The sequence below is a fragment of the Ursus americanus genome, chromosome 24 (assembly GCF_024610735.1).
Source record: "Ursus americanus isolate L20-20 chromosome 24, mUrsAme1.1.p, whole genome shotgun sequence".
NCBI lineage: Eukaryota > Metazoa > Chordata > Mammalia > Carnivora > Ursidae > Ursus > Ursus americanus.
In genome coordinates this window covers 33,768,010-33,793,809 of record NC_142150.1, presented here as the reverse complement: position 1 = coordinate 33,793,809, position 25,800 = coordinate 33,768,010, and the positions used below count along the sequence as shown (strand labels likewise).

At 36.8% G+C, this 25,800-nt stretch overlaps 1 protein-coding gene and 1 pseudogene across 1 annotated transcript; both read right to left on the bottom strand.

Moving 5' to 3' along the window:
* Positions 1–8,432: 8,432 nt before the first annotated feature.
* On the bottom strand, positions 8,433–9,381 carry LOC123785261 (olfactory receptor 8J2-like; annotated as a pseudogene).
* Positions 9,382–16,112: 6,731 nt separating this feature from the next.
* On the bottom strand, positions 16,113–17,033 carry LOC123785260 (olfactory receptor 5T2-like). Its single transcript, XM_045786982.2, has one exon. The coding sequence runs from the start codon at positions 17,031–17,033 to the stop codon at positions 16,113–16,115; it is 921 nt and encodes a 306-aa protein (XP_045642938.1).
* Positions 17,034–25,800: the final 8,767 nt, after the last annotated feature.

Sequence of the window (25,800 nt, the reverse complement as noted above, 5' to 3'; positions counted from 1 at the left end):
TTAGAGGAAAAATCAGTGAAATAGAAACAAAGAGAACAGTAGAATGGATCAATGAAACTAGGGGCTGGTTCTTTGAAAGAATTAATAAGATTGATAGACCCCTTCTCAGACTTGTCAAAAAGAAATTAGAAAGGACCCAAATAAATAAAATCATGAATGAAAGAGGAGAGATCAGTACCAACACTGAAGAAATACAAACAATTATAAGAACATATTATGAGCAACTGTATGCCAACAAATTAGGCAATCTGGAAGAAATGGATGCATTCCCAGAGATGTAGAAACTACTAAAACTGAACTAGGAGGAAATAGAAAACCTGAACAGACCCATAACCAGCAAGGAAATTACAGCAGTAATCAAAAATCTCTCAAACAAACAAGAGCTCAGGGCCAGATATCTTCACAGGGGAATTCTACCAAACCTTTAAAGAATTAATACCTATTCTTCTGAAGCTGTTTCAAAAAATCAAAATGGAAGAAAACTTCCACACTCTTTCTATGAGGCCAGCATTACCTTGGTCCCCAAACCAGATAAAGACCCCACCAAAAAGGAGAATTACAGACTAATATCCCTGATGAACATGGATGCAAAAATTTCCCACCAAAATACTAGCCAATAGGATTGAATGATACATTAAAAGGGTTATTCACTTCAACCAAGTGGGATTTATTCTTGGGCTGCAAAGTTGGTTCAATATCTGCAAGTCAATCAATGTGATGCACTACATAAATAAATGAAAGGACAAGAACCATATGATCCTCTTAATAGATGCAGAAAAAGCATTTGACAAAGCACAGCATCCTTTCTTGATTAAAACTCTTTAATAGGGATAGAGGGCATATACCTCAATATCATAAAAGTCATCTATGAAGAACCCACAGTCAATATAATTCTTAATGGGGAAAAACTGAGAGCTTTTTCCCTAAGGTCGGGAACACATCAGGGATGTCCACTATCACCACTGCTGTTCAACATAGTACTAGAAGTCCTAGCCTCAGCAGTCAGACAACAAAAAGAAATGAAAGGCATCCAAATCGGCAAAGAAGAAGTCAAACTCTTGCTCTTTGCAGATGACATGATACTCTATGTGGAAAACCCAAAAGACTCCACCCCAAAAGTGCTAGAACTTATATAGGAATTCAGTAAAGTGGCAGGATATAAAATCAATGCACAGAAATCAGTTGTATTGCTATACACCAAAAACGAGACAAGAGAAATTAAGGAGTCGATCCCATTTACAATTGCACCTAAAACTATAAGATACCTAAGAATAAACCCAACCAAAGAGGCAAAGGATCTATACTCAGAAAACTATAGAATGCTTATGAAAGAAATGGAATATTCCATGCTCATGAATTGGAAGAAGAAATATTCTTAAAATGTTTATGCTACCTAAAGCAATCTACACATTCAAAGCAATCCCTATCAAAATACTATCAACTTTTTTCACAAAACTGGAACAAATAATCCTAAAATTTGTATGGAACCAAGAAAGACCCCAAATAGACAAAGGAATACTGAGAAAGAAAACCAAAGCCAGGGGCATCACAATGCCTGACTTCAAGCTATCTTACAAAGCTGTAATCATCAAGACAGCATGGTACTGGCACAAAAACAGGCACATAGATCAATGGAACAGAATAGAGAACCCAGAAATGGATCCTCAACTCTGTGGTCAACTAATCTTTGACAAAGCAGGAAAAAATATCTAATGGAAAAAAGACAGTCTCTTCAACAGATGGTGTTGGAAAAATTGGACAGTCACATGGAGAAGAATGAAACTGGACCATTTCCTTACACCATGCACAAAAAATAGACTCAAAATGGATGAAAGACCTAAATGTGAAACAGACATCCGTCAAAATCCTTGAGGAGAACACAGGCAGCAATCTCTGTGACCTCTGCTGCAGCAACTTCTTGTGAGGCACGTCTCCAAAGGCAAGGGAAACAATGGCAAAAACGAAATATTGGGACTTCATCAAGATAAAAAGCTTCTGCACAGCAAAGGAAACAATCAACAAAACCAAAAGACAACTGACAGAATGGGAGAAGATACTTGCAAATGACATATCAGATAAAGGGCTCGTATCCAAAACCTATAAAGAACTTATCACACTCAACACCCAAAGAATAAATAATCAAGAAATGAGCAGATGACATAAATGGACACTTATTCAAAGAAGACATCCAAAATGAAAAAGTGCTCAACATCACTCGGCATCAGGGAAATGCAAATGAAAACCACAATGAGATACCACCTCACACCAGTCAGAATAGCTAAAATTAACAAGTCGGGAAACGACAGATGTTGGCGAAGATGAGGTGAAAGGGGAATCCTCCTACACTGTTGGTGGAAATGAAAGCTGACGTAGCCACTCTGGAAAACAGTATGGAGGTTCCTCAAAAAGTTACAAATAGAGCTACCCTATGATCCAGCAATTTCACTACTGGGTAATCTCACTGACATGTGGAATTTAAGAAAACAAGGCAGCAGATCACAGGGGAAAAGAGGAAGAAAATGAAACAAGAGGGAACCAGAGAGGGAGACAAATCATAAGAGACTCTTAATGTTAGGAAACAAACTGAGGGTTGCTGGAGGGTAGGGGGAGTTGGGGGACGGGGTAACTGGGTGATCGACCCTGGGGAGGGTATGTATTGTAATGAGCACTGGGTATTATATAAGACGGATGAATCACAGACCTGTACTCCTGAAACAAATAATACATTATATGTTAATTAATTGAATTTAAATTTTAAAAAATATATTTTAAAACATACTGTCCTCTACAAAAAAAAGAATGTACATGGACAGGACAAATGATTATTTGATCCAGATAAAGCCAACTGGACTTGGCATTGATAGAAATGGAGTACATTTACTCTATTTTACTTTGAATACTATTCTTACACCTTTATTTTATCTTCCATCAAGTAAACATGAAATATTTTGTGTTAACCCATTTTATTTAAGCATTGTACTTCATCTACCTATACTTTTCCAACACCTTTCTCTGACTCTTCCTAATTCCCACCCCTTCTTCAGTTTCCTTTCCCTACACAGTTTCCTCCTCCACAAAAGTTGGTATATGTTCTTTAAAAAAAATGCAGCTTGATAAAGCAAATATAATGTATGTTTTAAAGTGCACAAACATGCTCTTATATAACTTATTTTTGATACTTCAAGGTTCTCACTCGACTATATGCTTTTGAATTTTATTCATTTTCTACTTATACACCAATATTTTGCTGACCTCTGTTTAATAAAATTTGTATAATCTGTCTCCATCCCCATTTACTATAGGTTTGCTGCCATAGTAACAGGCATTTAGTTCCCAACTTTTGACTTCTGCAAGCATCACCACAATTAACAGCTTTGTGTGTGTGGTCCCCACTTGCCCATGAATGGACATGTCTGCGATGTATCTCTTGCATCCTTGACTTGGAAAAAATAAGTGCATTTAATTTATTTAAATAAGTTGGCTCTACTTAAAGAGTTCTTTCATTAAGATATATCCCACCATCAGTATCCAAGCCTTTTCATGCTCTGGACATCCAATTTATGAATATGTACCATTTGTACAAAGGGTAAATGTTACAACCAATAATTAAATCTGATTTAACTTTATAGAGCTAAAATTGTTTTACTTGCTGTAATACATTATTTTGTAAAGGAATTCAAATATTGATCGGGATTGGAAATAGAAAAATGCACTAGGTGGGGCGCCTGGGTGGCTGTCTTTAAGTGTCTGCTTTCAGCTCAGGGCATGATCCCAGCATTCTGGGATCAAGCCCCACATCAGTCTCCTCCACTGGGAGCCTGCTTCTTCCTCTCCCACTCCCCCTGCTTGTGTTCCCTCTCTCGCTGGCTGTCTCGCTCTCTGTCAAATGAATAAATAAAATCTTTTAAAAAAATGCACTAGGTATAATCCATGTCAATAAAAAGTTCAGAGATAATAACGGAGATAGATACACATTAATTTTAATATAATGTTAATTTGAACATAGACTATTTAAATGTCTATCACAGTGATAATGCTGATAAAGTAGTTGTTAAAGTGACAAAACCTGGCACACACCTCATAGCAGAGTGGGGGGAGGGTGACCTCCAAATCCTGCTTTCCTCCTGGGCACCTGGCCAGCTGACTTCTCATCCTCCTGGCAGGTGTGGAGAAGTGGCTGAGCTGCAGCCTGACTCCTCTGTGGAGTCACAGCCCCTCCCTGTGTGCCCCCATTCTTCACCCCTGTGTGCTGGTCTTGAGTGCCTCCCACACTGTCTTTCTGTTTCAGAGTTTGTCGTTCCAATGGTCGAAGCGTGAAATGTAGATAGAATGCTGAAAAATTGTGAGAGAGGAAGCAAAGAGAAAAGTGATTACAACAGAGATCCAGAAACTGCTAGTTTGCCCCCAATATTAATTATTCTGTGATCAATAAACAATGTTTTAGGCATCCATATCTTAACATGAAAGGACCTTACTTACGTATTTCACAGATTTTAAATTAATGTAATGTAATCTCAGCCTGTGTCTTAAATTAATCACTTTTTATTGTTGTGTAAACATCAATAACCTTTATCATTCAGTAAGTTATTAGATCTTTGAAATACACATTTTAAAATATTTTTAAGAAATCATTAGTAACCTCTTCCAACAATTATAGCTCACACTGCCTCTGTGGCTAAATGCTTTTTTTAAATTGAAGTATAATGAACACACCCTTCTTTATTAGTTTTGGATGTATTACATACTGATTCTGTAATTCTGTACATTACTCAGTGCTCACCATAATAAGTTCAGTCACAGTCGTCACCATACAATGCTTTTATAATATTATTGACTATAATATTCTCTGTAGAGTACTTATTTATTTTACAACTGGAAGTTTGTATCTCTTAATCCCCTTCCTCACCTACTTTCTTTCTGGAAACGACTAGTTTGTTTTCCGTATTTAAGAACCTGTTTGTTTGGGGCGCCTGGGTGGCACAGCGGTTAAGCGTCTGCCTTCGGCTCAGGGCGTGATCCCGGAGTTATGGGATCGAGCCCCACATCAGGCTCTTCCGCTATGAGCCTGCTTCTTCCTCTCCCACTCCCCCTGCTTGTGTTCCCTCTCTCACTGGCTGTCTCTATCTCTGTCATATAAATAAATAAAATCTTAAAAAAAAAAAAAGAACCTATTTGTTTTTTCATTTGTTTTGTTTTTATAGTCCACGAGTAAGTGAAATCACATAGTATTTGCCTTTCTTTCTTGAAATTATTACAGTTAGCATAATCCTTCTAGGTCTTTCTACATTGTCACAAATTGAGAGATCTCATTTGTTTTTATGGCAGAGTAATGTTCCATTGTATATGCTTTTTAAGAAGTAGATATTTTCATATTTACATTTTAGCTAACCCAATGTCTTATACATTTTCTGAGCTGAGGTAAGAGTTTGTTATCAAAACTGTTTTTGTCCACAAAATTTCTCCAACCCAAATAATGATTGATCATAAAAATAGCCTTCTAAATATCAAAGGAGCCAAAACCTGTCCTGAAGGGAAGCTTGGAACAGTGACATGGGGCAGAACTTATGGAAGGACATCAAACTTCATAAGTAGCAGCTCCATTTAATAGAAGGAAAGAAAAATTCTGTGGCCTTTATTGAGACACAGAGAGAAAAGAAAGGTGGTACAAAGAGAGGGAGTAAGACAAGGAGCCAGTATAAGGTTTGAGTCTGGGGATATAAGAAGAGCAGTGGGAATTATTTTGTGGTGCTGTAGTTAAGTTTCTTGAAGTAGGAGACCTGACGCTACCATATAGACCTCTGTCTTGTCTCCTGTCACCCATATCTGCACTGATTTCTACTTCTCTTTTGAGTTGTTTCCTTGAAAGAAATTTTTCCTTTCCATGGAAGTGGCATATGGAAAGAGCCATTTGGAAAGCAGAGATGATAGACGTGATCCATGGCATGTAGACATCTGGTGAAGGCTTACGAACTTGCAGGGAGATGGCATTAGCGGCTCAAACCAAGCTTATGTAGATCTTAAAGGACAAGAAAATCTCCCTTGGAAGCCTTACAGTTCCTCAATTGACCTTTTGAATTGAAACAAAATAATCAGAAATATGTCAATTTCTGTTATGTTTTATTATTATTGATATAGTAGGAAATATTTAATACCAGACATATGTCTTGGGTCATACGTAAAATATTGAGAAATATGATCACAGTGCTTCAAAATAAAATGAGCTGCTGTGAAAATAGTCTTTCAGTAAGTTTTTGGGCTTAAATTCATGAAATGGCATTTACTATGCTGAATTTGGGAAAGTTTGATGGTTTTCTTATTTTCATGGTCTTGAAAGGATTCAGCGTGTGCCACACAAGATTTACACACTCGCGATGCTTTCTGCCTAGAGCATTCCCAGGTCAAAGCTACTGCTTCTGTGGCAGGTGCAGAAGGAGGGGCCCTGTGGTGCTGTTTGAAGTGTGTCCTAACTTTCGCAGGTGTTGTCAGACCTTGCTTTATTATGACTGTGTCTTTCATCTTTTCTCTCCCCTCACCACTAGGGGAATTTTGTTGTCACTGTTTGGACACAAATGTCATGGACCCTCCAGAGCAGTTAGTTAGGGATAAGCTGGAAGTACAGGTGACTTAGCATCTGACAGGGTGTGAGCTTTGATCCGGTGGAGATCAAAGCCGCCATGTAGATTTTCTTCCCTATCTTACTCCATGGACAACTGGTACTGAGCTGATGTGCTTGCCTGCTTGGGTGATTGTGTTGATTTATTTCCGATAAATGTGTGCACGTGATATGTAAGTACATGTGTATGTGTGCATACACTTCGTTACCTCTGAACCAAATGATCTTAGCTTATCCTTCAATCAAAGAGGGCTTTGTGTACAGTTTCTTTAGGATAAATTTTGTGGCTAATGATTGTACAAAGGCTAAAAACTGCAAGCTTTTATGACACTATCCCATTGAGTATTAGTGAATGAGACAGGGGCAAGATTGCCTAGCTATGGAAAATATGCCAATATAAATGTAGATGTTTTAGGCAGAATATTGTGCCCCCACCTACCCACCAAAGTTGCCCATGCCTAAATCCCCAGACCTGTGAACAAGCTGCCTTTCATGGAAAAGGAGACCAGAAGTATCCATCATATAGTGTGACTTTCTATTTTCAGCTTTTCTGCTTAATGACTAAAATTAGAAATTGACTCATGGACCTGAGTGTCATGGTTCCTATATCTGCCTTATTAAAGAATCCCTGAAAATTTCACACCTAGTTTATTTCCAGACATTGCCTGACTTGCATGCCCTGACCAGTCTTGCTTACTCTATTGTAAATTAGGAATATTTTACATGTATAAAAGAAACTATGGCACATAATGACTGTTGACTTTTTTTTTCTTTTTGATCTGCATATCCGTGAAAGTTGGCATCACTTTATAGACAATGGTTTCTTTTTGTTCTAATAACATTTTACTCCAAAACACATTAAATATAAATGCTAAAAGTAGTTGAATTTGCTGTTATGAATCCATAACACAGACAATGAACTCTATACCACAGTGTTTGCCATGAGAATATGACATGGAGAATATTAATTTTATATCATATCAGGATAAATATCAACATTTTGCTTCATGTACACATGAAGAGCTTTGAAAAAGTAGAATCCCCTTTTGCATGTTTTCTTTTTCTGTTTTGCTAAATGTTCTATTTCGATGTCTATCTAAGGTTTTTTTTTTTTAATATTCCATTTATTCATTTCAGAGAGAGAGACACAGAAAGAGCACAAGCAAGGGGAGAAGCAGACTCCCAGCTGAGCTGAAAGCCAGACATGGGGCTCAGTCCCAGGACCTGGAGATCATGACCTGACCTAAACGCAGATGCCCAGCCATCCGAGCCATCCAGGTGCCCCTAAGCAATTTTTTGTTTACTTTTTATTTTCACCTGAAGATTTCTTTTTCTGTGATTCAAATTTACATTAAGTGCAAGATAAAAATGGATTTAAAAAAGTTAAATTGAAACACAAAATACAGTAAAAAGGAAAAATAAAACTTTTAAGAGTTGAAAAGAACAGATCAATGGAAAGGAAGATGACCTGATTCTTGACCACATTCCAAGAAATGGTTCTCACATAACTTCTTCAGCTGTCAGACATTCTTTTCCTTGACTGGAAATTATAAAAATCCAATAGCAAGTTGTCTTGCACTTTAAAATGTGCTAACTCTGAAATTATTGTTTACTACTTAAATAAGTGTAGTTTCTTTGGTCAACTAATACATCCTTGTGTTAGAGAAAGTTGGATATTTGTAGTCAGAATAGAAAGGGTTAATATTTCCCCATCTAAATCCATTGAATTTGTGACTCTGTGTTGCCTCTGCACTTACCAGAGATTAGCTTTTCAGGAGTAAATACAAACCCTTAAATGAAGACAATCGTAATTTTAAATTTACATTAATTTGAAAGCCTGCCATGGGTTCTTGAGGAATCTCTTCAATGCATCCTTCACATCCCTGTTCCTTAGGCTGTAAATGAGGGGATTCAGCATTGGTATCACCAGGGTGTAGAAGACAGAGGCCATTTTATCAGTATCTAATGAGTGGTTGGACCTTGGCTGCAAATACATGAAGAGAAGGGTCGCATAGAACACAGTGACAGCGATCATGTGAGAGGCACAGGTGGAAAAGGCTTTCCTTCGGCCCTCTGAGGAGCGTATCCTCAAAATGGCAAGGACGATGTTGAAGTAAGATGTTAGAACAATAATCATAGAGAAGAACAAATTGGTCCCTGAAAAAGTAAACACCACTGTTTCTGGAATGTAGGTATCAGAGCAGGACAATGCCAACAAAGGGACATTATCACAGTAAAAATGGTTGATTACATTGGAAGAGCAGTATTACACGGAGAACACACAGGAGGAGACAGTCAGTGCTGTGGTCAGACTGTAGAGGTACGTGAGGGACACCAGCAGTATGCAGACCCGTGGAGAGACCACCGCCATGTAGAGCAGGGGGTTGCAAATAGCCACGTAGCGGTCATAGGCCATTGCAGCCAGCATGAAAATCTCACCAACAACAAAAACCAGGAACCCACCCAGCTGGGCTGCACATCCATAGTAGGATATGGTTTTCTTTGTAACCAAGAAGTTTACCAGCATTTTGGGGGCAATGACAGTAGAGGTGCCAAGATCGATGATAGCCAAGTGCCGGAGGAAGAAGTACATGGGCGTTTGAAGCTGAGAGTCAACACTGGTGAGGGTGATGATGCCCAGGTTCCCTGCCATGGTCAGCCCGTAGATCAGCAGGAAAACAAATCAAGAGTGGAATCTGAAGCTCTGGGCGATCTGAGACTCCCAAGAGAATGAACTCAGTCACCCTGGTGAAATTTCCTGAGGCCATTTCTTTTGTTGTTTTTATCTTTTAATGGGAAAAATGAGAGGAGTTTAGTAGATGGTGAAGTCGATTTTTCTGGTAGATGCTAGTTTTTAGACCGTTTCGTTTAAATCAGATTATTTTTGTTCATAATTAAAAATGTCAGACCTTATTTGTATTTCTCCCCATCTTTTAACAAAATTCAGAAATACACACTTTCTAAAGACCAGTTTCAGGTTAATAAAACAGTTGTACCAAGCTATTAATTTTTCATCTGTGTTTTAAATATAATTTATATTAGTTGAATATATATTAATCTACTATGGTGTATGTATTAAAATTTGTATGCCTATTTAAACATGTAAATTATAATATTGCATGAATATATATTTACATACATACACACACATGCCTCCGTATATGTTTCCAATAATAGATGATAGATACGTATAAGAAGTTGATGAACCAGAGTGACTTCCAGTGACTTTCAGTTATTTTTAACTTAGCTGCTACTGGTTGTCTGTTCAATCCACACCTTGTTATCATCCTTGGGAATTTTATATTTCTGCATGAAATACTTTGGCTATGCTAGGTTTTCCTTACCAGTTTCTACCACATCATGCTATTTCAGCTGCCCACCAACAGACTCTACCTCCCTAGTCTTCTTATTACGGTTATTCAGAAACGGAATTTTTTTTTTTAGTAAGCACATTTCTTCTGCCAAATAAACTAGTCCTTTTAATCACTCTGACCTCTACCTGCTCAGATGCTTCTCTATTATTATGTCTTGGCACATCTTTTTGTCCATCTTACCGCTCTTTTCTTTAAATTTTTTAAATTTGTTTTTTAATTTTTAAAAGCCTGTTTTGATGTTTTGAAAATATTACTTGTAGTTTTGAATTGCTCAAGTTTGATCATTTTGTTTTCCTTACACAGAGAAATGTGTAGAGAAGACAGTTAACATTATTTGCTATGTGGTGTATGCGGGGCCCAGAAAATGTTAGCCATTCCAAAGTAATGATCTCATTATCCTGCAGGAGTGTCCTAGAAGATGGATGCAGTTATTCATATGTCTGATGCGACAGTTGAGGCTCAATGGGATTAAGTCATGCAAAGAGTCTGTGTACAATATTGGTTAATGCTATGGTGTTTCAGTTTGGCTTTATGTGTTTTGTTTGCTTGTTTGTTTGGTCACTTGGTTGGTTGGATGTTAGGCCACCAATTACTAGCTCTGGGATTTTTATCAAGTATTTATATTCTTGTGTTGTGTGAATGTAATGAGATAATACACAAGCATGCATTAGTACAGAGCCTGTTAAAAATGACTGCAGAATAATTGGTACCAGCTGTTCTTGTTATTAGTGTGTTTTGAACAATTTTTTCATGTGGTTTCCTGTTTGTGTCCCAGTCTCTCATAGTTGAAATGCGAAATAGCAAGTGAATTATAATTTTGCATATTCAAGCAACTGGGACACGTGATATCTGGCTATATATCTAACAAACAATTCAGGCTGTGTTCTTCCACAACCCGATTCTTTCTTAAATCTGTGGTGTTTGTTAAATCAAAGATAATTTATTCCATACATCAAATATATGTCTGATGAGGGTTATACAATTGTGTTGCACTAGATATCCCATATCTCTTTTCTCCTACTACCACATCTGAAAAGAAATGTACAGGTGAGTTCATAGTGGAAAATAGTGTGGCGACACTGACTTTAGACAAAACATTTCCTGTTTGTTTCCTACACATAAAGCAGCTTAGTGCATTTTTCACTCTGAGATATAATATACTCAATAAACATCTTTAATTTAATAAGAGAAAAAAAAGCACCAACAACAGTAATTGTGGATTTTGTACTATAAATTCTTGCAATTAGCTTTTAAAAACATATTTGCATATATCATTAACTGCTATTAATTCCTTCTTCTAATAAAATATTACTAATGGAAAGCTTAGGTAAGTATGTCACTGAAAAAAATATTTTTCTCTTGTTCAGAAGGTTTCTGATTTAATTGTTTCTGATAAAGGTATGTTCATTTTTTACACATATTTTTTCAAGTTTTTGAAAAGAAATATAACTCTACCAAAATAATAAAGTGTCAGAAAAGAACTTTAAAGATGTACATAAGGTGGAGGTGCCTGGGTGATAGAGTCGGTTAAACACCCAACTCTTGGTTTCAACTCAGGTTGTGATCTCATGTTCCTGAGATCAAGCTCTGAGTGGGGCTCCGTGCTCAGCGTAGAGTCTGCTTGATATTCTCTTGCTCTCCCTCTGCTCTTCCCACTCATACTCTCTCTCTCTCTAAAATAAAAATAAATAAATAAAAATATTTACCTAATATTAGTCACTTATACTACAATTGGGCTGAGAAATAATAATGAAAATATGTATAAGTAATTCCAGAAATGATTTCAAAGGATATTCTATTGGTCTCTAACTATACAATTTGTCTTAAACTTATTTAAACCTGAGTTGGGTTAGGGACAAACTGCATCTTGACATAAGCTGTCCGTGTTCACCAGCAACTGAAAGCCTGCCAGTTGACATCAGGGAATCTTTCCATCATAGGGTTTGTCACCCTGGGCAATGGGAAAATCAGGGAGGGCAGAAACTTCTTTTTCTTGAAGTTTAGCAATTTAGTAGGTCTTTCTTGGAGAAGAAATCTGATATTTCAAAGACACTTAACAAGCTTCCTGTCTGGTGTAGAGGGCCTTCTAAAGCATCAGTTCTGCCAGCTCTAAGGCAGAAACATTCTTCTTTATCCTAAGGTGAAATAGAATCCTCATAACAGCTCTTCATTACTCGTAGAAATGCTCACACTCTAAGTTATCAGCAGGGATGCTGGGCAACATGGTTTGAGTCATTTCCCTGTCCCTTCCACTTAGCCATCATTGGACAGAGCTTTGAGTCCCCAAGAAAAAAGAATAGAACAGATATCACGTCAGTCCTGAGTCTGATTTGAATCCATAAAGCTCCCTAGATACATGGTCTTCACATCCAGAATGAGTACTGAGTAAATCGTTGGGGTGAACCTACCTGAACCAGAGATCACCTGAGACCGACTGCAAAGATTCTGCAGGAGGCATGCCGAAGAGATTTACAAGCGTCCGAACTCCCTGAAAACGCACACACTGAAATCAGCTTATTTATGGGTTCAGTCCCTACCCATGAAAACAGGAATTCCCCGATAAAGTTCTGATTCCCCAGGGAAAGAAAGACCAATTATTCAAGTCTCGATACAACAATTGCACCCAGAGAGGGAAAATGTGGGGATAGCCTAGGGATGCTCTTAGATGGTATTACTGAGTAACAATCCTCTGCAACAATTCACCCTTTGTGTGTTTGTTTCTTTTGAATTGTCCCCTGTGATGGTTGTGAAGTGTGGCTGCTGGCCCTGGGGTGGAGAAAATCCAAGTTAGAAAGCCCAGGATTCTGGTCCCAATGTTCCATTTTGCTGTGAATGTTGGGCGTAGAACTGAATGCAAAGCTTCCATTATGATCAAGTACAAGCCCTGGTGGGGGCACCTGGGTGGTTCAGTGGTTAAGGGTCTGCCTTTGGCTCAAGTCATGATCCCAGAGTCCTGGGATCCTGGGATCTAACCTGGGATGGAGCCCCACGTCAGGCTCTCCACTCAGTGGGGAGCCTACTTCTCCCTCTGCCCCTGGCCCTGCTTGTGCTCTCTCAGTCTAGCTCTGCTGTCTCTCTCTTTCAAATAAATAAATAAAATCTTAAAAAAAAAGGAAGAAAAGGAAAGAACAAGCCTTGGTAAACCATATAATATTCCCCGTAAATGTAAAATGTGCATCATTGTGAGAAGACTCCAATTGTTTTACTGAAATTTGAAGGTACCCACCATATACCTGATCCTATTGCTTGTTTTTAATTAAAATTATTTGATGGAAGATGCATTTTTCATATGATCTTTTGATTTTTCCTCACACATGTATAAGTATTATAATTAAATATTGATAACATTTTATTTTACATCTTCTGTCGGATTTTCTGGTCTGTAAGCTTTATAAATGAAAAGGTTTTGTCTAAAAAGTTTGTCTTCATATTAATAGCTTCTAAAATAATACCCAGGGAAGAGCAGGTTTTCAAAAGATATTTGGTGACTTGTTGACTGATACAATGAATGTGGAATAAGTGAATGAGTGAATCTAATATCCATCTTAAAATTCTGAAATAAAATATGAGGTTTTGTCTTCAGGTGTGCCATCTATCTTTAATATGGTTTTAACTTTGATAAAGAAACAGTGACAACTTGCATATCATTCTCTAGAATATTCAGCACTTTAGGGCAGGACACACTGTTCCTTCTTCATTCTGGTATTCCTAATATGAAGTACAGGTGTGGCACATTTTAGGCTCTACAATTTTTGAAGTAACAAACATATTGTGGATCATAAAGAGAAAATACCAAAGATTTTTATACACCTTATGTTACTCATCACAATGAATTGAAATCCTTGAGGTTCTTTCTAGACTCCAAGTATTCACATGAAGCTTGTGTCGTTACTTCTTCTGTAAATTGCCAATTGTCTGTCATGTGGCCAAAGATAGTCTGTACCCTGCTCAGTTAACGGTACTTTCATTCCATCAGCTCTGTGAAGTTTCTCATCTATTTTGCATTCCTATAACATTGCAAATTTTTTAAAAAATTACACTTTCCGTTTTCATTAATACTTTATTTTACACTTTAATCTCTCATTTGAAGCTTATTATTTATTGCACAAGGTACATTTTCCATTTCCAAACTTCCGAGTATGCTATATAAAAACATACTTTGGTCAAGCAGATAAAATTCTAAGACAGAATAGGACCATTACTGGATCACAAAATCTCACCTTTCAAAATATTTGTAAGAAAGGTGCACACACACATTCCTACCAGCAGAATGCGAATGTTTCCTTTGCTCACAATCACTTCATTGCCCCAGACTTTTCGATATCGGTCAGTGGTATGAGTGTGTAAGTGTTTTATATCATTTCACATTCACATTTTCCTAATCATTATTAAGGTAACATATATGCATTGACCTAAAGAATTTTCTTCTCTTGTGAATTATCTGTGTGTCTTCTTTGTTCATAATTTTATGGAATTTTGGTCTATTATTTATTAATTCAACCAGATAAATACTTAAATTTATTTTCTCGAGTTTACAAATATTTATTATATTTGCTATTATTTTTTTTTCATTTAGACCTTTACAATTTTAAAGCATAAAATCTATCAATTTTTGCAATTGTGAGTTGTGTTTAAGGATCTCTTTAATGCTGAATCATAAACACACACACACACACACACACACACACACACCAGCACTCTTCATTCGCGTGTTTTATATATGGAAGGATAATGAACGTCAGTGACCATAGTTTATTTTGCCATTTGAAGAAAGGAACTATGTGAAGAGCAGTGGGGAGAGCCTTGTAAACAGGAGAAAATAGATGCGAGATATTGTGGTGGGAATATGATGGCAAGAGATGCTCTATATAAGAACTGGTGAGAAGTTATTTAAACTTAATAAACCCACTTGAGAGAAATATCTTTAAGCTGGACTCTAATTCTAAGGAGACTGTCTCATTAGAATTAAAGAATACAGACACTCCTTGAAGAAAATAGTTTTCACAAAATAATAACAAAATATATAAAAATGAATGAAGGGAGAACATCACAACCTAAAATTGTCCTTGGAGGAGACATCTTTGCAATGAAAATGACATCTGCTGAAAGAGGGAAAAGTGTACAATAGAAGGGACTCTTCTCTGTATCTTGATTCTTGGTCCTGGGCACTAGGGAGTGGTGGCATACACAAGGGCATCAGAGGGTGAAGGTCAAAGGAAAACAGAGCTGAAAGCTGAGCTGGGGCCAGGCTTTCAAGGATCGCATAGGGATAAGCTGGTTTAGTTGTGGGAAGAGCCAAATGTGCCAGCCAATTATGCCTTACTTTCTGAATTGTGCTTCTTACTGTCATTCTTGAATGTAAGTATGATCTTGATACATGCTAATGCTTAGACTTTGTTTTCTGTGAGCAGGTTTAATGCCCATGCTTGGGACAAAATAACAAAAAGGGGAGAAATGCACCATCACAAGCAGCATGATAGTAACTCCAGGGATTTGAATATATTCTCTGTGGTCCTTGAACCACAGTCTGGGGTTAAATGGCTGCCAATGTGTGTATCTAAGGATGGAGCAGAGTGCTTTGAAATAGAGTCTGAACCAATGCCTCCATGGACATGGGATTGGGATTATGTGAGATATGGCTTTGCTACCAATCAGCTGATAGTTAATGAAGCTAGTCAGAAATAATTATGTTATTTATAATTGCAAATATAGTCTATACATTCAAGAAAGAAAAGAAATACAACATTCTAAAGTACAGGTTGTGTACGTCTATGCCTCTATGTGCATTTGCGCTGTATCCATCAGTATACTTCCACAAACATATATGTGCATATGTATGTGTGTATATATTGATACATAGATCAGCAGGAACATATTAAAAAGCAAATGGATGATACATATTTTCTGCATATGAAAATGGTGCAAGTAGAGGATTGACTATCGTCTTTATTTTAAAATATCCAAGGAGAAAAAATAATAACAGTAAAACAAAAGATCCAGGGAGAACAAAAATACATTAATAAGCTTAAACAAACATTTCATCTTATCTTCTTGATACTGAAGTGAGGAACATCACTCTCATTTTTGAAATTTAATTTTTACTATGAAAATACCTTATTGATAAATCAATTTGTCCTAAACACTTTCTGCATCGCCTCTTTTACATCTTTGTTCCTTAAACTGTAGATGATGGGATTCAGCATGGGAATCACAATCGTGTAAAATATCGACACTATCATGTCATGGTCAAAAGCATAGCTGGAACTGGGTCTCACATACATGAAGAGAGCTGTACCATGAAAAACTGACACTCCAGTTAGGTGAGAGCCACACGTAGAAAAGACTTTCCACCTCCCTTCAGTAGAACGCATCCTCAGAATGGCCAACACAATGAAACCATAAGAGACCAGGACTATCAAGATAGTGGATATCTCAATAGATCCAACAAAGTAGAAGAGCAGCAGCTGGTTTGTGTGGGTGTCAGAGCAAGAAATGGCAAGGAGCGGAGGGATGTCACAGAAGACATGTCTAATTTCATTGGACGCACAGAAGGAGAGGCTGAACGTGGTCACCGTGTGTAGAGAAGCATGCAAAATGCCACCAACATAGGAAGCCACGATGAGTGGCACATAGACTCTGGGCGACATGCTTGCAGAATACAGGAGAGGGTTGTAGATCGCTACGTAGCGATCATAAGCCATGGCAGCCAGGAGAAAGCATTCTGTGGTCCCAAAAGTGACAGCGAGAAACATCTGTGTTGCACATCCAAGGAATGAAATGACTTTGTCCTTTGACATAAAATCTACTAGCATATTTGGGGTAATTACTGAAGAATAGCAGGCATCCACAGATGATAACACGCTCAGAAAATAGTACATGGGATTGTGGAGCCGGGAATCCCCAATGACCAAAACAACCAATCCTAAGTTTCCCATCAGAGTAAAGAGGTAGATTGTTAGAAACAGGAAGAACAAGGCAATCTGTAGTTCAGGTTTGTCTGTGAAGCCCTTCAGTACAAATGTGGTAACTTCAGTGACATTTTTCATGTTGACACTTCTGGGAAAAAACTTGAAGATATTCATAAAAAATAATCTATTCACTAGAAAAAGAATAAATAATATTGTGACTCAATATTTTAACTAAAGGGTACATGTGGTATGTCCTCATATTTATTTTTTGGCAATGTAAATTTCCCAGTTGCAGATCAGCAGACAATGACAAGATATTCAAGTGTTCATGCCACTTACTGCAAAATCAAGTGGAAAATGCAGGTGTTCTCTCCCTCACTGAATTCCTTCATTGCTAAAACACTCAGGTCAACTGGTTACTTTGCCACTGCATTTTATTAGCTGTGTTTATAAGTCACAGTAAAAACGCCAAGTGATTGGCTAAAAAATAATTTCCTTTGACATCTATACACAAGAAAAAGTGAATCAATGCACAAACACTGTAGTAAAATCTCAGCATTCTAGACCTTTAGGTAGATGTGTGAAATAATCTGCTATAATCTATTCACCTGTAGAATGGAATTTACAATATTGGGGCAAATATTGAAAGACAAAATATGTTCATACGATTGAATCTTTAAAATTACGTTAAATATAGAACGTGTTAAGTTGGGTTGGTTCTCCGGAGTAGTAGCTTCCTGAGTGGTGACATTTTATGAGCTAATCTCTAAAAATGTTCTAACTCTAAGATCTTGAGTGTATCTGACAAAACTAATTAACATTTTTTTCAGGATGATGGGACATGATTGAATTAAGCAATTATATGACTCCTTACATTTCATTCAAATTTATTTCTCAAATACTTAACATCCCATTGTCCTGTTTTGACTAGATAGGTGGTCATACTTATTACTTGTGGATACCTAAATTCTATATGATTTTTGACTCCTCCAAAAACTGGGGTGAAAAAGGAAAGAATTATTCTGAAAATCTATATTTTTTAAGCATTATTCTTGTCTAGGTATTGTTTATTACCTAGTGAAATTAACAACTATATATTTATTATCTTCATTAAAAAAACAGTAATTAAAATATAACACCAGAAATAAACAATGTTTACAGCAAGGCATAAAATATTCAAGAGCAAAAACGTTGGAAGAAATGGGAAAAAAAGGAATAGCAGAAATCTTTCCTGGATAATCCCATTATTAAAAAATTAGGAGTCAAACCTATATCTGAATCCAGAGTTTTAATTATTAGCCAATTATATTCACAAGTTAGAGGATAAGTCTTTTTTTAAATTAAATTAAATTAGCCAACATATAATACATCATTAGTTTCAGATGTAGAGTTCAATAATTCATCGGTTGTGTATAACACCCGGTGCTCATCACACCATGTGCTCTTCTTGATGCCCAGCATCCAGTTACCCCATCCCCCATCCACCTCCCCTCCAGCAGCCCTCAGTTTGTTTCCTATAGTTAAGTGTCTCTCATGGTTTTTCTCCTAAAGGATAAGTCCCATTGAAGTCACATTTTCCTTCCTTCTTCCTTCCTTCCTTCCTTCCTTCCTTCCTTCCTTCCTTCCTTCCTTCCTTCCTTCCTTCCTTCCTTCCTTCCTGTTTTTTTTTAACATACCCATTCATATGAAATTTAAGTCAGTCTTGAGAACATATGATCTGCTGCAAATAAAAACGTGTACTCTATTTAAATCCATAATGTAAGTCAAGCCCTTATTTCAATACATTGACCTGGATCCCATCAGAAAGAGAGAGAGCCATTTGGATTAGAAATAGCGATGGAAGCAGAAGGAGGCACATCCCAACAACCTTCTGAAAAAGACAAAATCAAGAATGCCTCCAAAAATTGTCAGTATCAGCAGAAAACATTTTCATGGAATTACTGGAAAGATTAAAGGCAAAGAAAACAAAAAAATACTCAAAACATCAAGAATGCAGATTTTAGATTGAATCATATGTATTAAAAATAAATATATAGATAAAACAAGTTAGAATCCACAAGCTATATGTTCTAATTAACTGAATATTTTTGAGTGGCTCTAATATTTTAAGATTCTCTTAAATATATAATTTAATTAAAATGTTTTAATAACTTGATTGGGAAAACTTCATATTTTTTATTCTTATTTTAAAAAGTCATAGGGAACAGTGTGACCTGAGGATTAACTGAACAGAGGGGGTAAAAGAGTTTATGTATATGAGGTAAAAGCTACAACCAAAGAAATGAAATATAATCTTTGAAGACTATCAACCCCAATACAATCCTTTTTTTTTTAAGATTTATTTATTTATTTATTTATTTGACAGAGAGAGAGAGAGAGAGCCAGCAAGAGAGGGAACACAAGCAGGGGGAGTGGGAGAGAGAGAAGCAGGCTACCAGCCGAAGAGCCTGATGTGGGGCTCAATCCCAGAATGCTATCACTTCCTGAGCCGAAGGCAGACGCTTAACGACTGCACCACCCAGGCGCCCCTGACCCCAATACAATTCTTGACATCAGTTCAATGATATACCCTGTTCAGGACAACGCAGGATTTGGAATCTGAAAATATGTGTTCACCAGCCAGATTCATGATTAAAAGACATGTGTGATGTTAGGTTTTCTCTCCAAAGTTTACTCCTCTTCAAAATAGTAACATATATGAGTGATGAGGCAGACAAAATAATATTATAATATACAGCCAGGCAGACTAATTAAATGTATAAAGCAATAAGTACATAAAGCAAATATAAAATGGCCATATAATTGAATGTTTGTAATCAGATGCACTTATTTTTAAAGCATTAGCAAATATTGGGTCAAGAAATTAATATTTTAAATAATCACTGAAAAATAAACATTTCCAGAGCCCTGAGCCAGATGTTTCATTCTTCAGCTGCATGTAATATATTGTTTTAGTGATCTAATACACACTAAAACATTATTCTCTCAGGATTAAATCCAATGACTCTTATTTTAATTAATATTTTTTTTCTTACTCACTCTTTAAATCTCCGGACTATTCTTTAGAGAGTAAAGAAGTTTTGTGAATTGTAGGATCTGCTTATACTGAAAATACAGACACCTCTTTCTACATTCAGTGGGATTAAGTTTACTTGGGTAGATAAGATAGGGAAAGACTATAATGTTAGGAACTTTAGCTAGATTTCTCTGGAAACAGGAATTTCTACTAGATGTCCAAATAAAACTCATACTGGATATAACTAAGTCAATATTAGAATATACTGAAAGGACTCAGAATTATATAGAGAAAATGACTATGATTCTTGAAGAATTTAGTACCATTGCAACTGTTAAAATTGAGGTAAAGCCACCTTTAAAAATACAACTGTAATAATAGAGGGCAGAAAATTCCACATATATTTGACTCAACATTGAAACACTGTTTGCAAAAGAGAAGAAAAGTAACAGCCATGTATCGAGCACATGTAGCAGGAACAGACTTTTTTGTGTATTCATTTCAGGCTTATAGCAATTCTCACAGCCAGTAAGTCTCAAAGCCCAGATTCACTCCCACCTGCCACTCAGCGTGCATGTACTTTTCATCATTTTACACTATCTCTGGGTACACCATGGCTTCACTCTGTAACTGACCTCCTCACATGCCACCTCCAGTAGAACAAAATATGATTCTCGATAAATATTTAGATAACATCTAAACATCAAGACTAGAGAAACATTATGAAAATGAAAGTATAGGCTCAATTTGGAGCCCTCTTATCTAACTCTACAAACATAAATTCATTAGTTTCTATTTTCTTTGTTGTGTTATTCACCTGTGCAGTAGGCAACAAACTGAAGGGTTTAGTACTGGGGATTTCAATAACTGTTTGACCTTGATATTGTAGACCCCACCTCCACAAACATTCTGCAAATGACCTGAAATTTTCTCTTACCTGTGCAACAGCAAAGTCAAGGTTAAATGTATCACAGATATGATTAATTTCAATTGCTTATATCTACTAATTCCACTGTTGTTGAAACTACAGAAGATGCCCTAAGGGGAATATGCTCCAATTATCTTCTTGTTCAAAACAGATGCGTGGTGATTTACTCACTAGTAAAAAAGAAAATGAGGCTGGGATAATTTACTACATATTATTATTTATTGAATACATAGGTTCCTCTGGTGTCTAACTTATAACAATGCTTTTACTTTTGCGTTTACCAGATAAGTTTGATGTTCACTATTTTTTCATATTGGCCTGTTGGCCATCTGTGTGTCTTTTTTCGACAAAGTGTGTTCATGTGATGTGCAAATATTTTCTCCCATTCTGTAAACTGCCTTTTTCCTCTGTTGATTGTTTTCTTTGTTGTGCAGAAGACTTTTAATTTGATGTATCCCCACTTAGGTAATTTTTCTTTTTTTGCGGGTGTTTATGGTGTCGTAGCCATGAAATCATTACCAAGCCCAACGTCATGAAGCTTCACCCTTATGTTTTCTTTTAGGAGTTTTACTTTTGTGCATAGTATAAGACAAGGGTTGGATTTTATTCTTTTGCATATGGTTCTCCAGTTTTCCCAACATAATTTGTTGAAGTGACTTTCCATTTCCCTCTGTGTAGTATTGATGTTCTTGTTGAAAATCAAGTGAGTATAAGTGTGTGGGGTTACTTCTGGGCTCTTTGTTCTGCCGCATTGCCTTATATGTCTGTTTTTACTTATTTATTTATTTTAATAATGTTTTTTTTATTATATTATGTTAGTCACCATACAGTACATCCCTGGTTTTTGATGTAAAGTTCGATGATTCATTAGTTGCGTATAACACCCAGTGCACCATGCAATACGTGCCCTCCTTACTACCCATCACCAGTCTGTCCCATTCCCTCACCCCCCCTCCCCTCTGAAGCCCTCAGTTTTTTTCTCAGAGTCCATAGTCTCTCATGCTTCATTCCCCCTTCTGATGACCCCCCTTCCCTATCTCCCCTCCCCTACTGATCTTCCTAGTTCTTATGTTCCATAGATGAGAAAAATCATATGATAATTGTCTTTCTCTGCTTGACTTATTTCACTTAGCATTATCTCCTCCAGTGCCATGCATGTTGCAGCAAATGTTGAGAAATCATTTTTCTTTCTGATAGCTGAGTAATATTCCATTGTATATATGGACCACATCTTCTTAATCCAGTCATCTGTTGAAGGGCATCTTGGCTCCTTCCACAATTTAGCTATTGTGGACAATGCTGCTATGAACATTGGGGTGCATATGGCCCTTCTCTTCACTATGTCTGTATCTTTGGGGTAGATACCCAGTAGTGGAATGACTGGATCATAGGGTAGCTCAATTTTAACTTTTTCAGGGCCCTCCACACTATTTTCCAGAGTGGCTGTACCAACTTGCTTTCCCACCAACAGTGTAGGAGGGATCCCCTTTCTCCACATCCTCTCCAACAATTGTTGTTTCTTGCCTTGTCAATTTTTGCCATTCTTTCTGGTGTAAGGTGGTATCTTAGTGTGGTTTTGATTTGAATTTCCATGATGGCTAATGATTTTGAACATTTTTTCATGTGTCTGTTTTTAAACCAATACCATACAGTTCAGTTACTTTAGCTTTGTAATGTATTTTGAAATCAGTAAATGTGATGGCTCCAGTTTTGTTTCTCTTGCTGAAATTTCTTTGCATATTTGAGGTCTTTTTTGGTACATTATGAATTTTGGAAATGTTTTTTCTACTTATGCTGGTATTTTGGTATTTTGAAAAGAATTGCACTGAATCTTTGGATTGCTTCAGAGAGTGTGGCTCTTTTACCAAATGCAAATCGATACTACAATTGCATATCACCTCTGGCCTTTTGGGGTGACTATTACAAAAAAAAAAGTGAAGATGCATAAAAGGGAACCTTATGCAGTGCTGATAGGAATGGAAATTGGTACAATCATTATGGAACACAGTATGGAGATTCCTCAAAAAATTAAAAATAAAACTACCAAATGATCTAGCAATCACTTCTTGGTACTTATCCTAAGGAACTGAAATCAGGATCAGGAAGGAACACGCCCATGTTCTCCGCAATATTAATTACAATACCCAAGATATGGAAAAAACATTAAAATGTCTATTTATGGAAAGATGAATGAAGAAAATGTGGTATTCCTACTTCTCTGAGTGTCACTTGGTCTCTTGCCGGTCCGGTTTCTATTTTTCATCAGCATAGAAGCAAAACTGAGAAAGAAGGTAAAGCAGGACGCTGCAAGGTGGATCGGGCATATTACAGAGCTTGCGCAGCTCATCTCTATGCTGATTTGGAAATGAATCTGAATGATATGATGCACCATGCCAGTAAGAATTCCTTTTAGTCACCCTCTCGTCACGATGGGCAGACAACGTATGTTACCAGACATCTCACTACATCCTCTACTATGGAAGAGAACAAAAGAAATAAATAATAGAACAGAATTGGAGACTTCCAGTTTCTAGCTCCATAGGTGAGGAGCCTGGAAGACACCACTCTGTCTTATCAACAAGTAAAAAGCTGAACACACTACCAAAAAAAAAAAAAAGAGAGAGAGAGAAAGAAAGAAAGAAAATCAGTAACTGTTCTTGAATCCTTAAAGAGTAGGAAGAACAAGACAAGGGGTGGCCTCCATGATTGAAGAAACAGGCAAAGAGAAGGAGTCAAATCTTACTGGACAGAAACTCAGGAACAGAAAACACCATAGGAACCAGTGCCTAGAGAAGAACATGTGAGCGACGACTGACCAATTGCTGAAAGTGGAGTCTGATCAACTCTGGGAGTTAAAAATTTCAGGGGTATCCAGACAAGGTCCCCCCCTTCCCCAGTGTTATGAGATTTACCTTCAGGAGCTCCACCAGGTTCCCACAGTAAATATTGAAGTAAACATCCTTATGCTTCTAGCAGGAAAAGAGAGAAGGAACTATTTGCAAAGAATGCCAAAGCCTGCCCTCAGGAGAAAGGAGTTTACAGTGCCCAGCCTGCTGGGGTATTCTCAGAGCAAGTAAGGAGCAGGGAGGGAAATATCCAACTTCAGCTTACTCTAGCCATCCAGACCCACTGAAGGGGGAAGAATAAGACTAAGGAACAATTGTGAATTTCAGTCTGGCGGCACAGGCTCACTAAAGGACTGAGACCCGGTCTGGAGACTATAGAACACGTCCCCAGCTCCCACACCTAACCACATCGTTACTAAAAGTCCAATTACAGCAGTTCTTTTTACCCAGTACATCATGCCTGGCTACCCAGAAAAAATAATTGTATTTCATACTAAAAGGCAAAAACCTATGTTGTTCAAGGCTCAACTGTAGTATGAAGGGTAACTTGTGAAGTGTTCCAAAGTTACTAAAATCAGATGATAAAGTAAGGCTGTAGAACAAGCAAACTAATATGGTAATTTAATCTCTTAGAATAATGCCAAATAAACTTAAAAATAATAAAGTTTTATTAAATTATAAATTATTAGTAAATTACAAAGGAGAAGGCTAGATATCAGAAGGATTTGAAAACATGAGTATGAGAACACAGATATTAACTAGAAATAAAAAACCATCAGTCAAGGATAATTTAGTAAAATACAATAGTAAGTGCATTCTATTAGCTGTTTTCATACTTTTTTATTTTATTTTTTTAAGTAATCTCCATGCCCAACAAGGGGCTTGAACCCTCAACCTTGAGATCAAATGTAATCCTCCACTGGCCGAGCCAGCCAGGTGCTCCTAGCTGTTTTCATATTAAATCACATTAAAACCTCAGTGATTGGCTAAAAATATTACTTCCTGACATCCAAACATGTGATATAGTACCTGTTATTATTATACGTTGAAACTTGACTCATTCTGGTAGGTGTATAGTATAGGACGACCTTGTTGTGTTCAATTGCACTTCTTTCCTTAACATCAAATGGTGTTTAACTTTTTCACAAGCTTAGTTACCATCTGTGTGTCTTCTGTGGGGAAAGGTTTGTTCAAATATATTGCCCTTTTGCTGTTGTTGTTTTGTTTTGTTTCAGAGTTTTTCATATATTCTGGATACATAGTCTTCATTGCATAACCGTTGAGCACATATTTTGTATAAGTCTGTGGTTTATTTCTTTCCTCAACAATGTTTTTCCCAGAGCAGAAGATTTTAAATTGTGATGAAATACAATATATCCCTTTTTTTCTCCCATGGTTCATGTATTTTGAGATTTATTTAAAAATCTGTGACTAACCCATGGTCACACAGATGCCCAAATTATCTCTAGAAATGTGTAGCCAAGGATTTATATTAAGATGTAAGATTCATTTTGAGAAAAGTTTTATATATGTACAAACAATGAGTCAATGTTTCCTTTTTTGTGTCATAAGGATAATCTACAAATTAAATACCATTTAAAAAAATACTATTCTTCCTCCATAGATTTTTCTTATCAATTTTGACGAAAATCAACCGAGCATATATGGGTGAATCTATTTCTATTTCTATTTCTATTTCTATTTCTATTTCTATTTCTATTTCTATTCCATTGACACAGCTGTCTGACTTTTCAATATTTCTGATTATTTAGCATGTTGTGTGTGAATATTCCAGTTTTATTCTTGTTTTCAAAATTCTCTCGTCTTTTTAAAAAAAATATTTATTTATTTTTTTATTATTTATTTGAAGAACAGGCTCCTAAGTGGGGGTATGGGCAGAGGGAGAGGGAGAGAAAGAATCCCAGGCAGACTCTTCTCTGAGCACAGAGCTAGATGGGGGAGCTACATCTCATGACCCTGAGATCATAATCTGAGCAGAAATCAAGAGTCAGACACTTAATCGAGTGAGCTACCCAGGCGCTCCTCCTTTTTTTTTTTTTTTAATGATTTTATTTATTTGACAGAGAGAGAGACAGCCAGCAAGAGACGGAACAC

What these genes read in the sequence shown, in the direction of transcription:
- LOC123785260 (XM_045786982.2), bottom strand. Translation starts at nt 17,033, where the DNA reads ATGAAAAATGTCACTGAAGTTACCACATTTGTACTGAAGGGCTTCACA.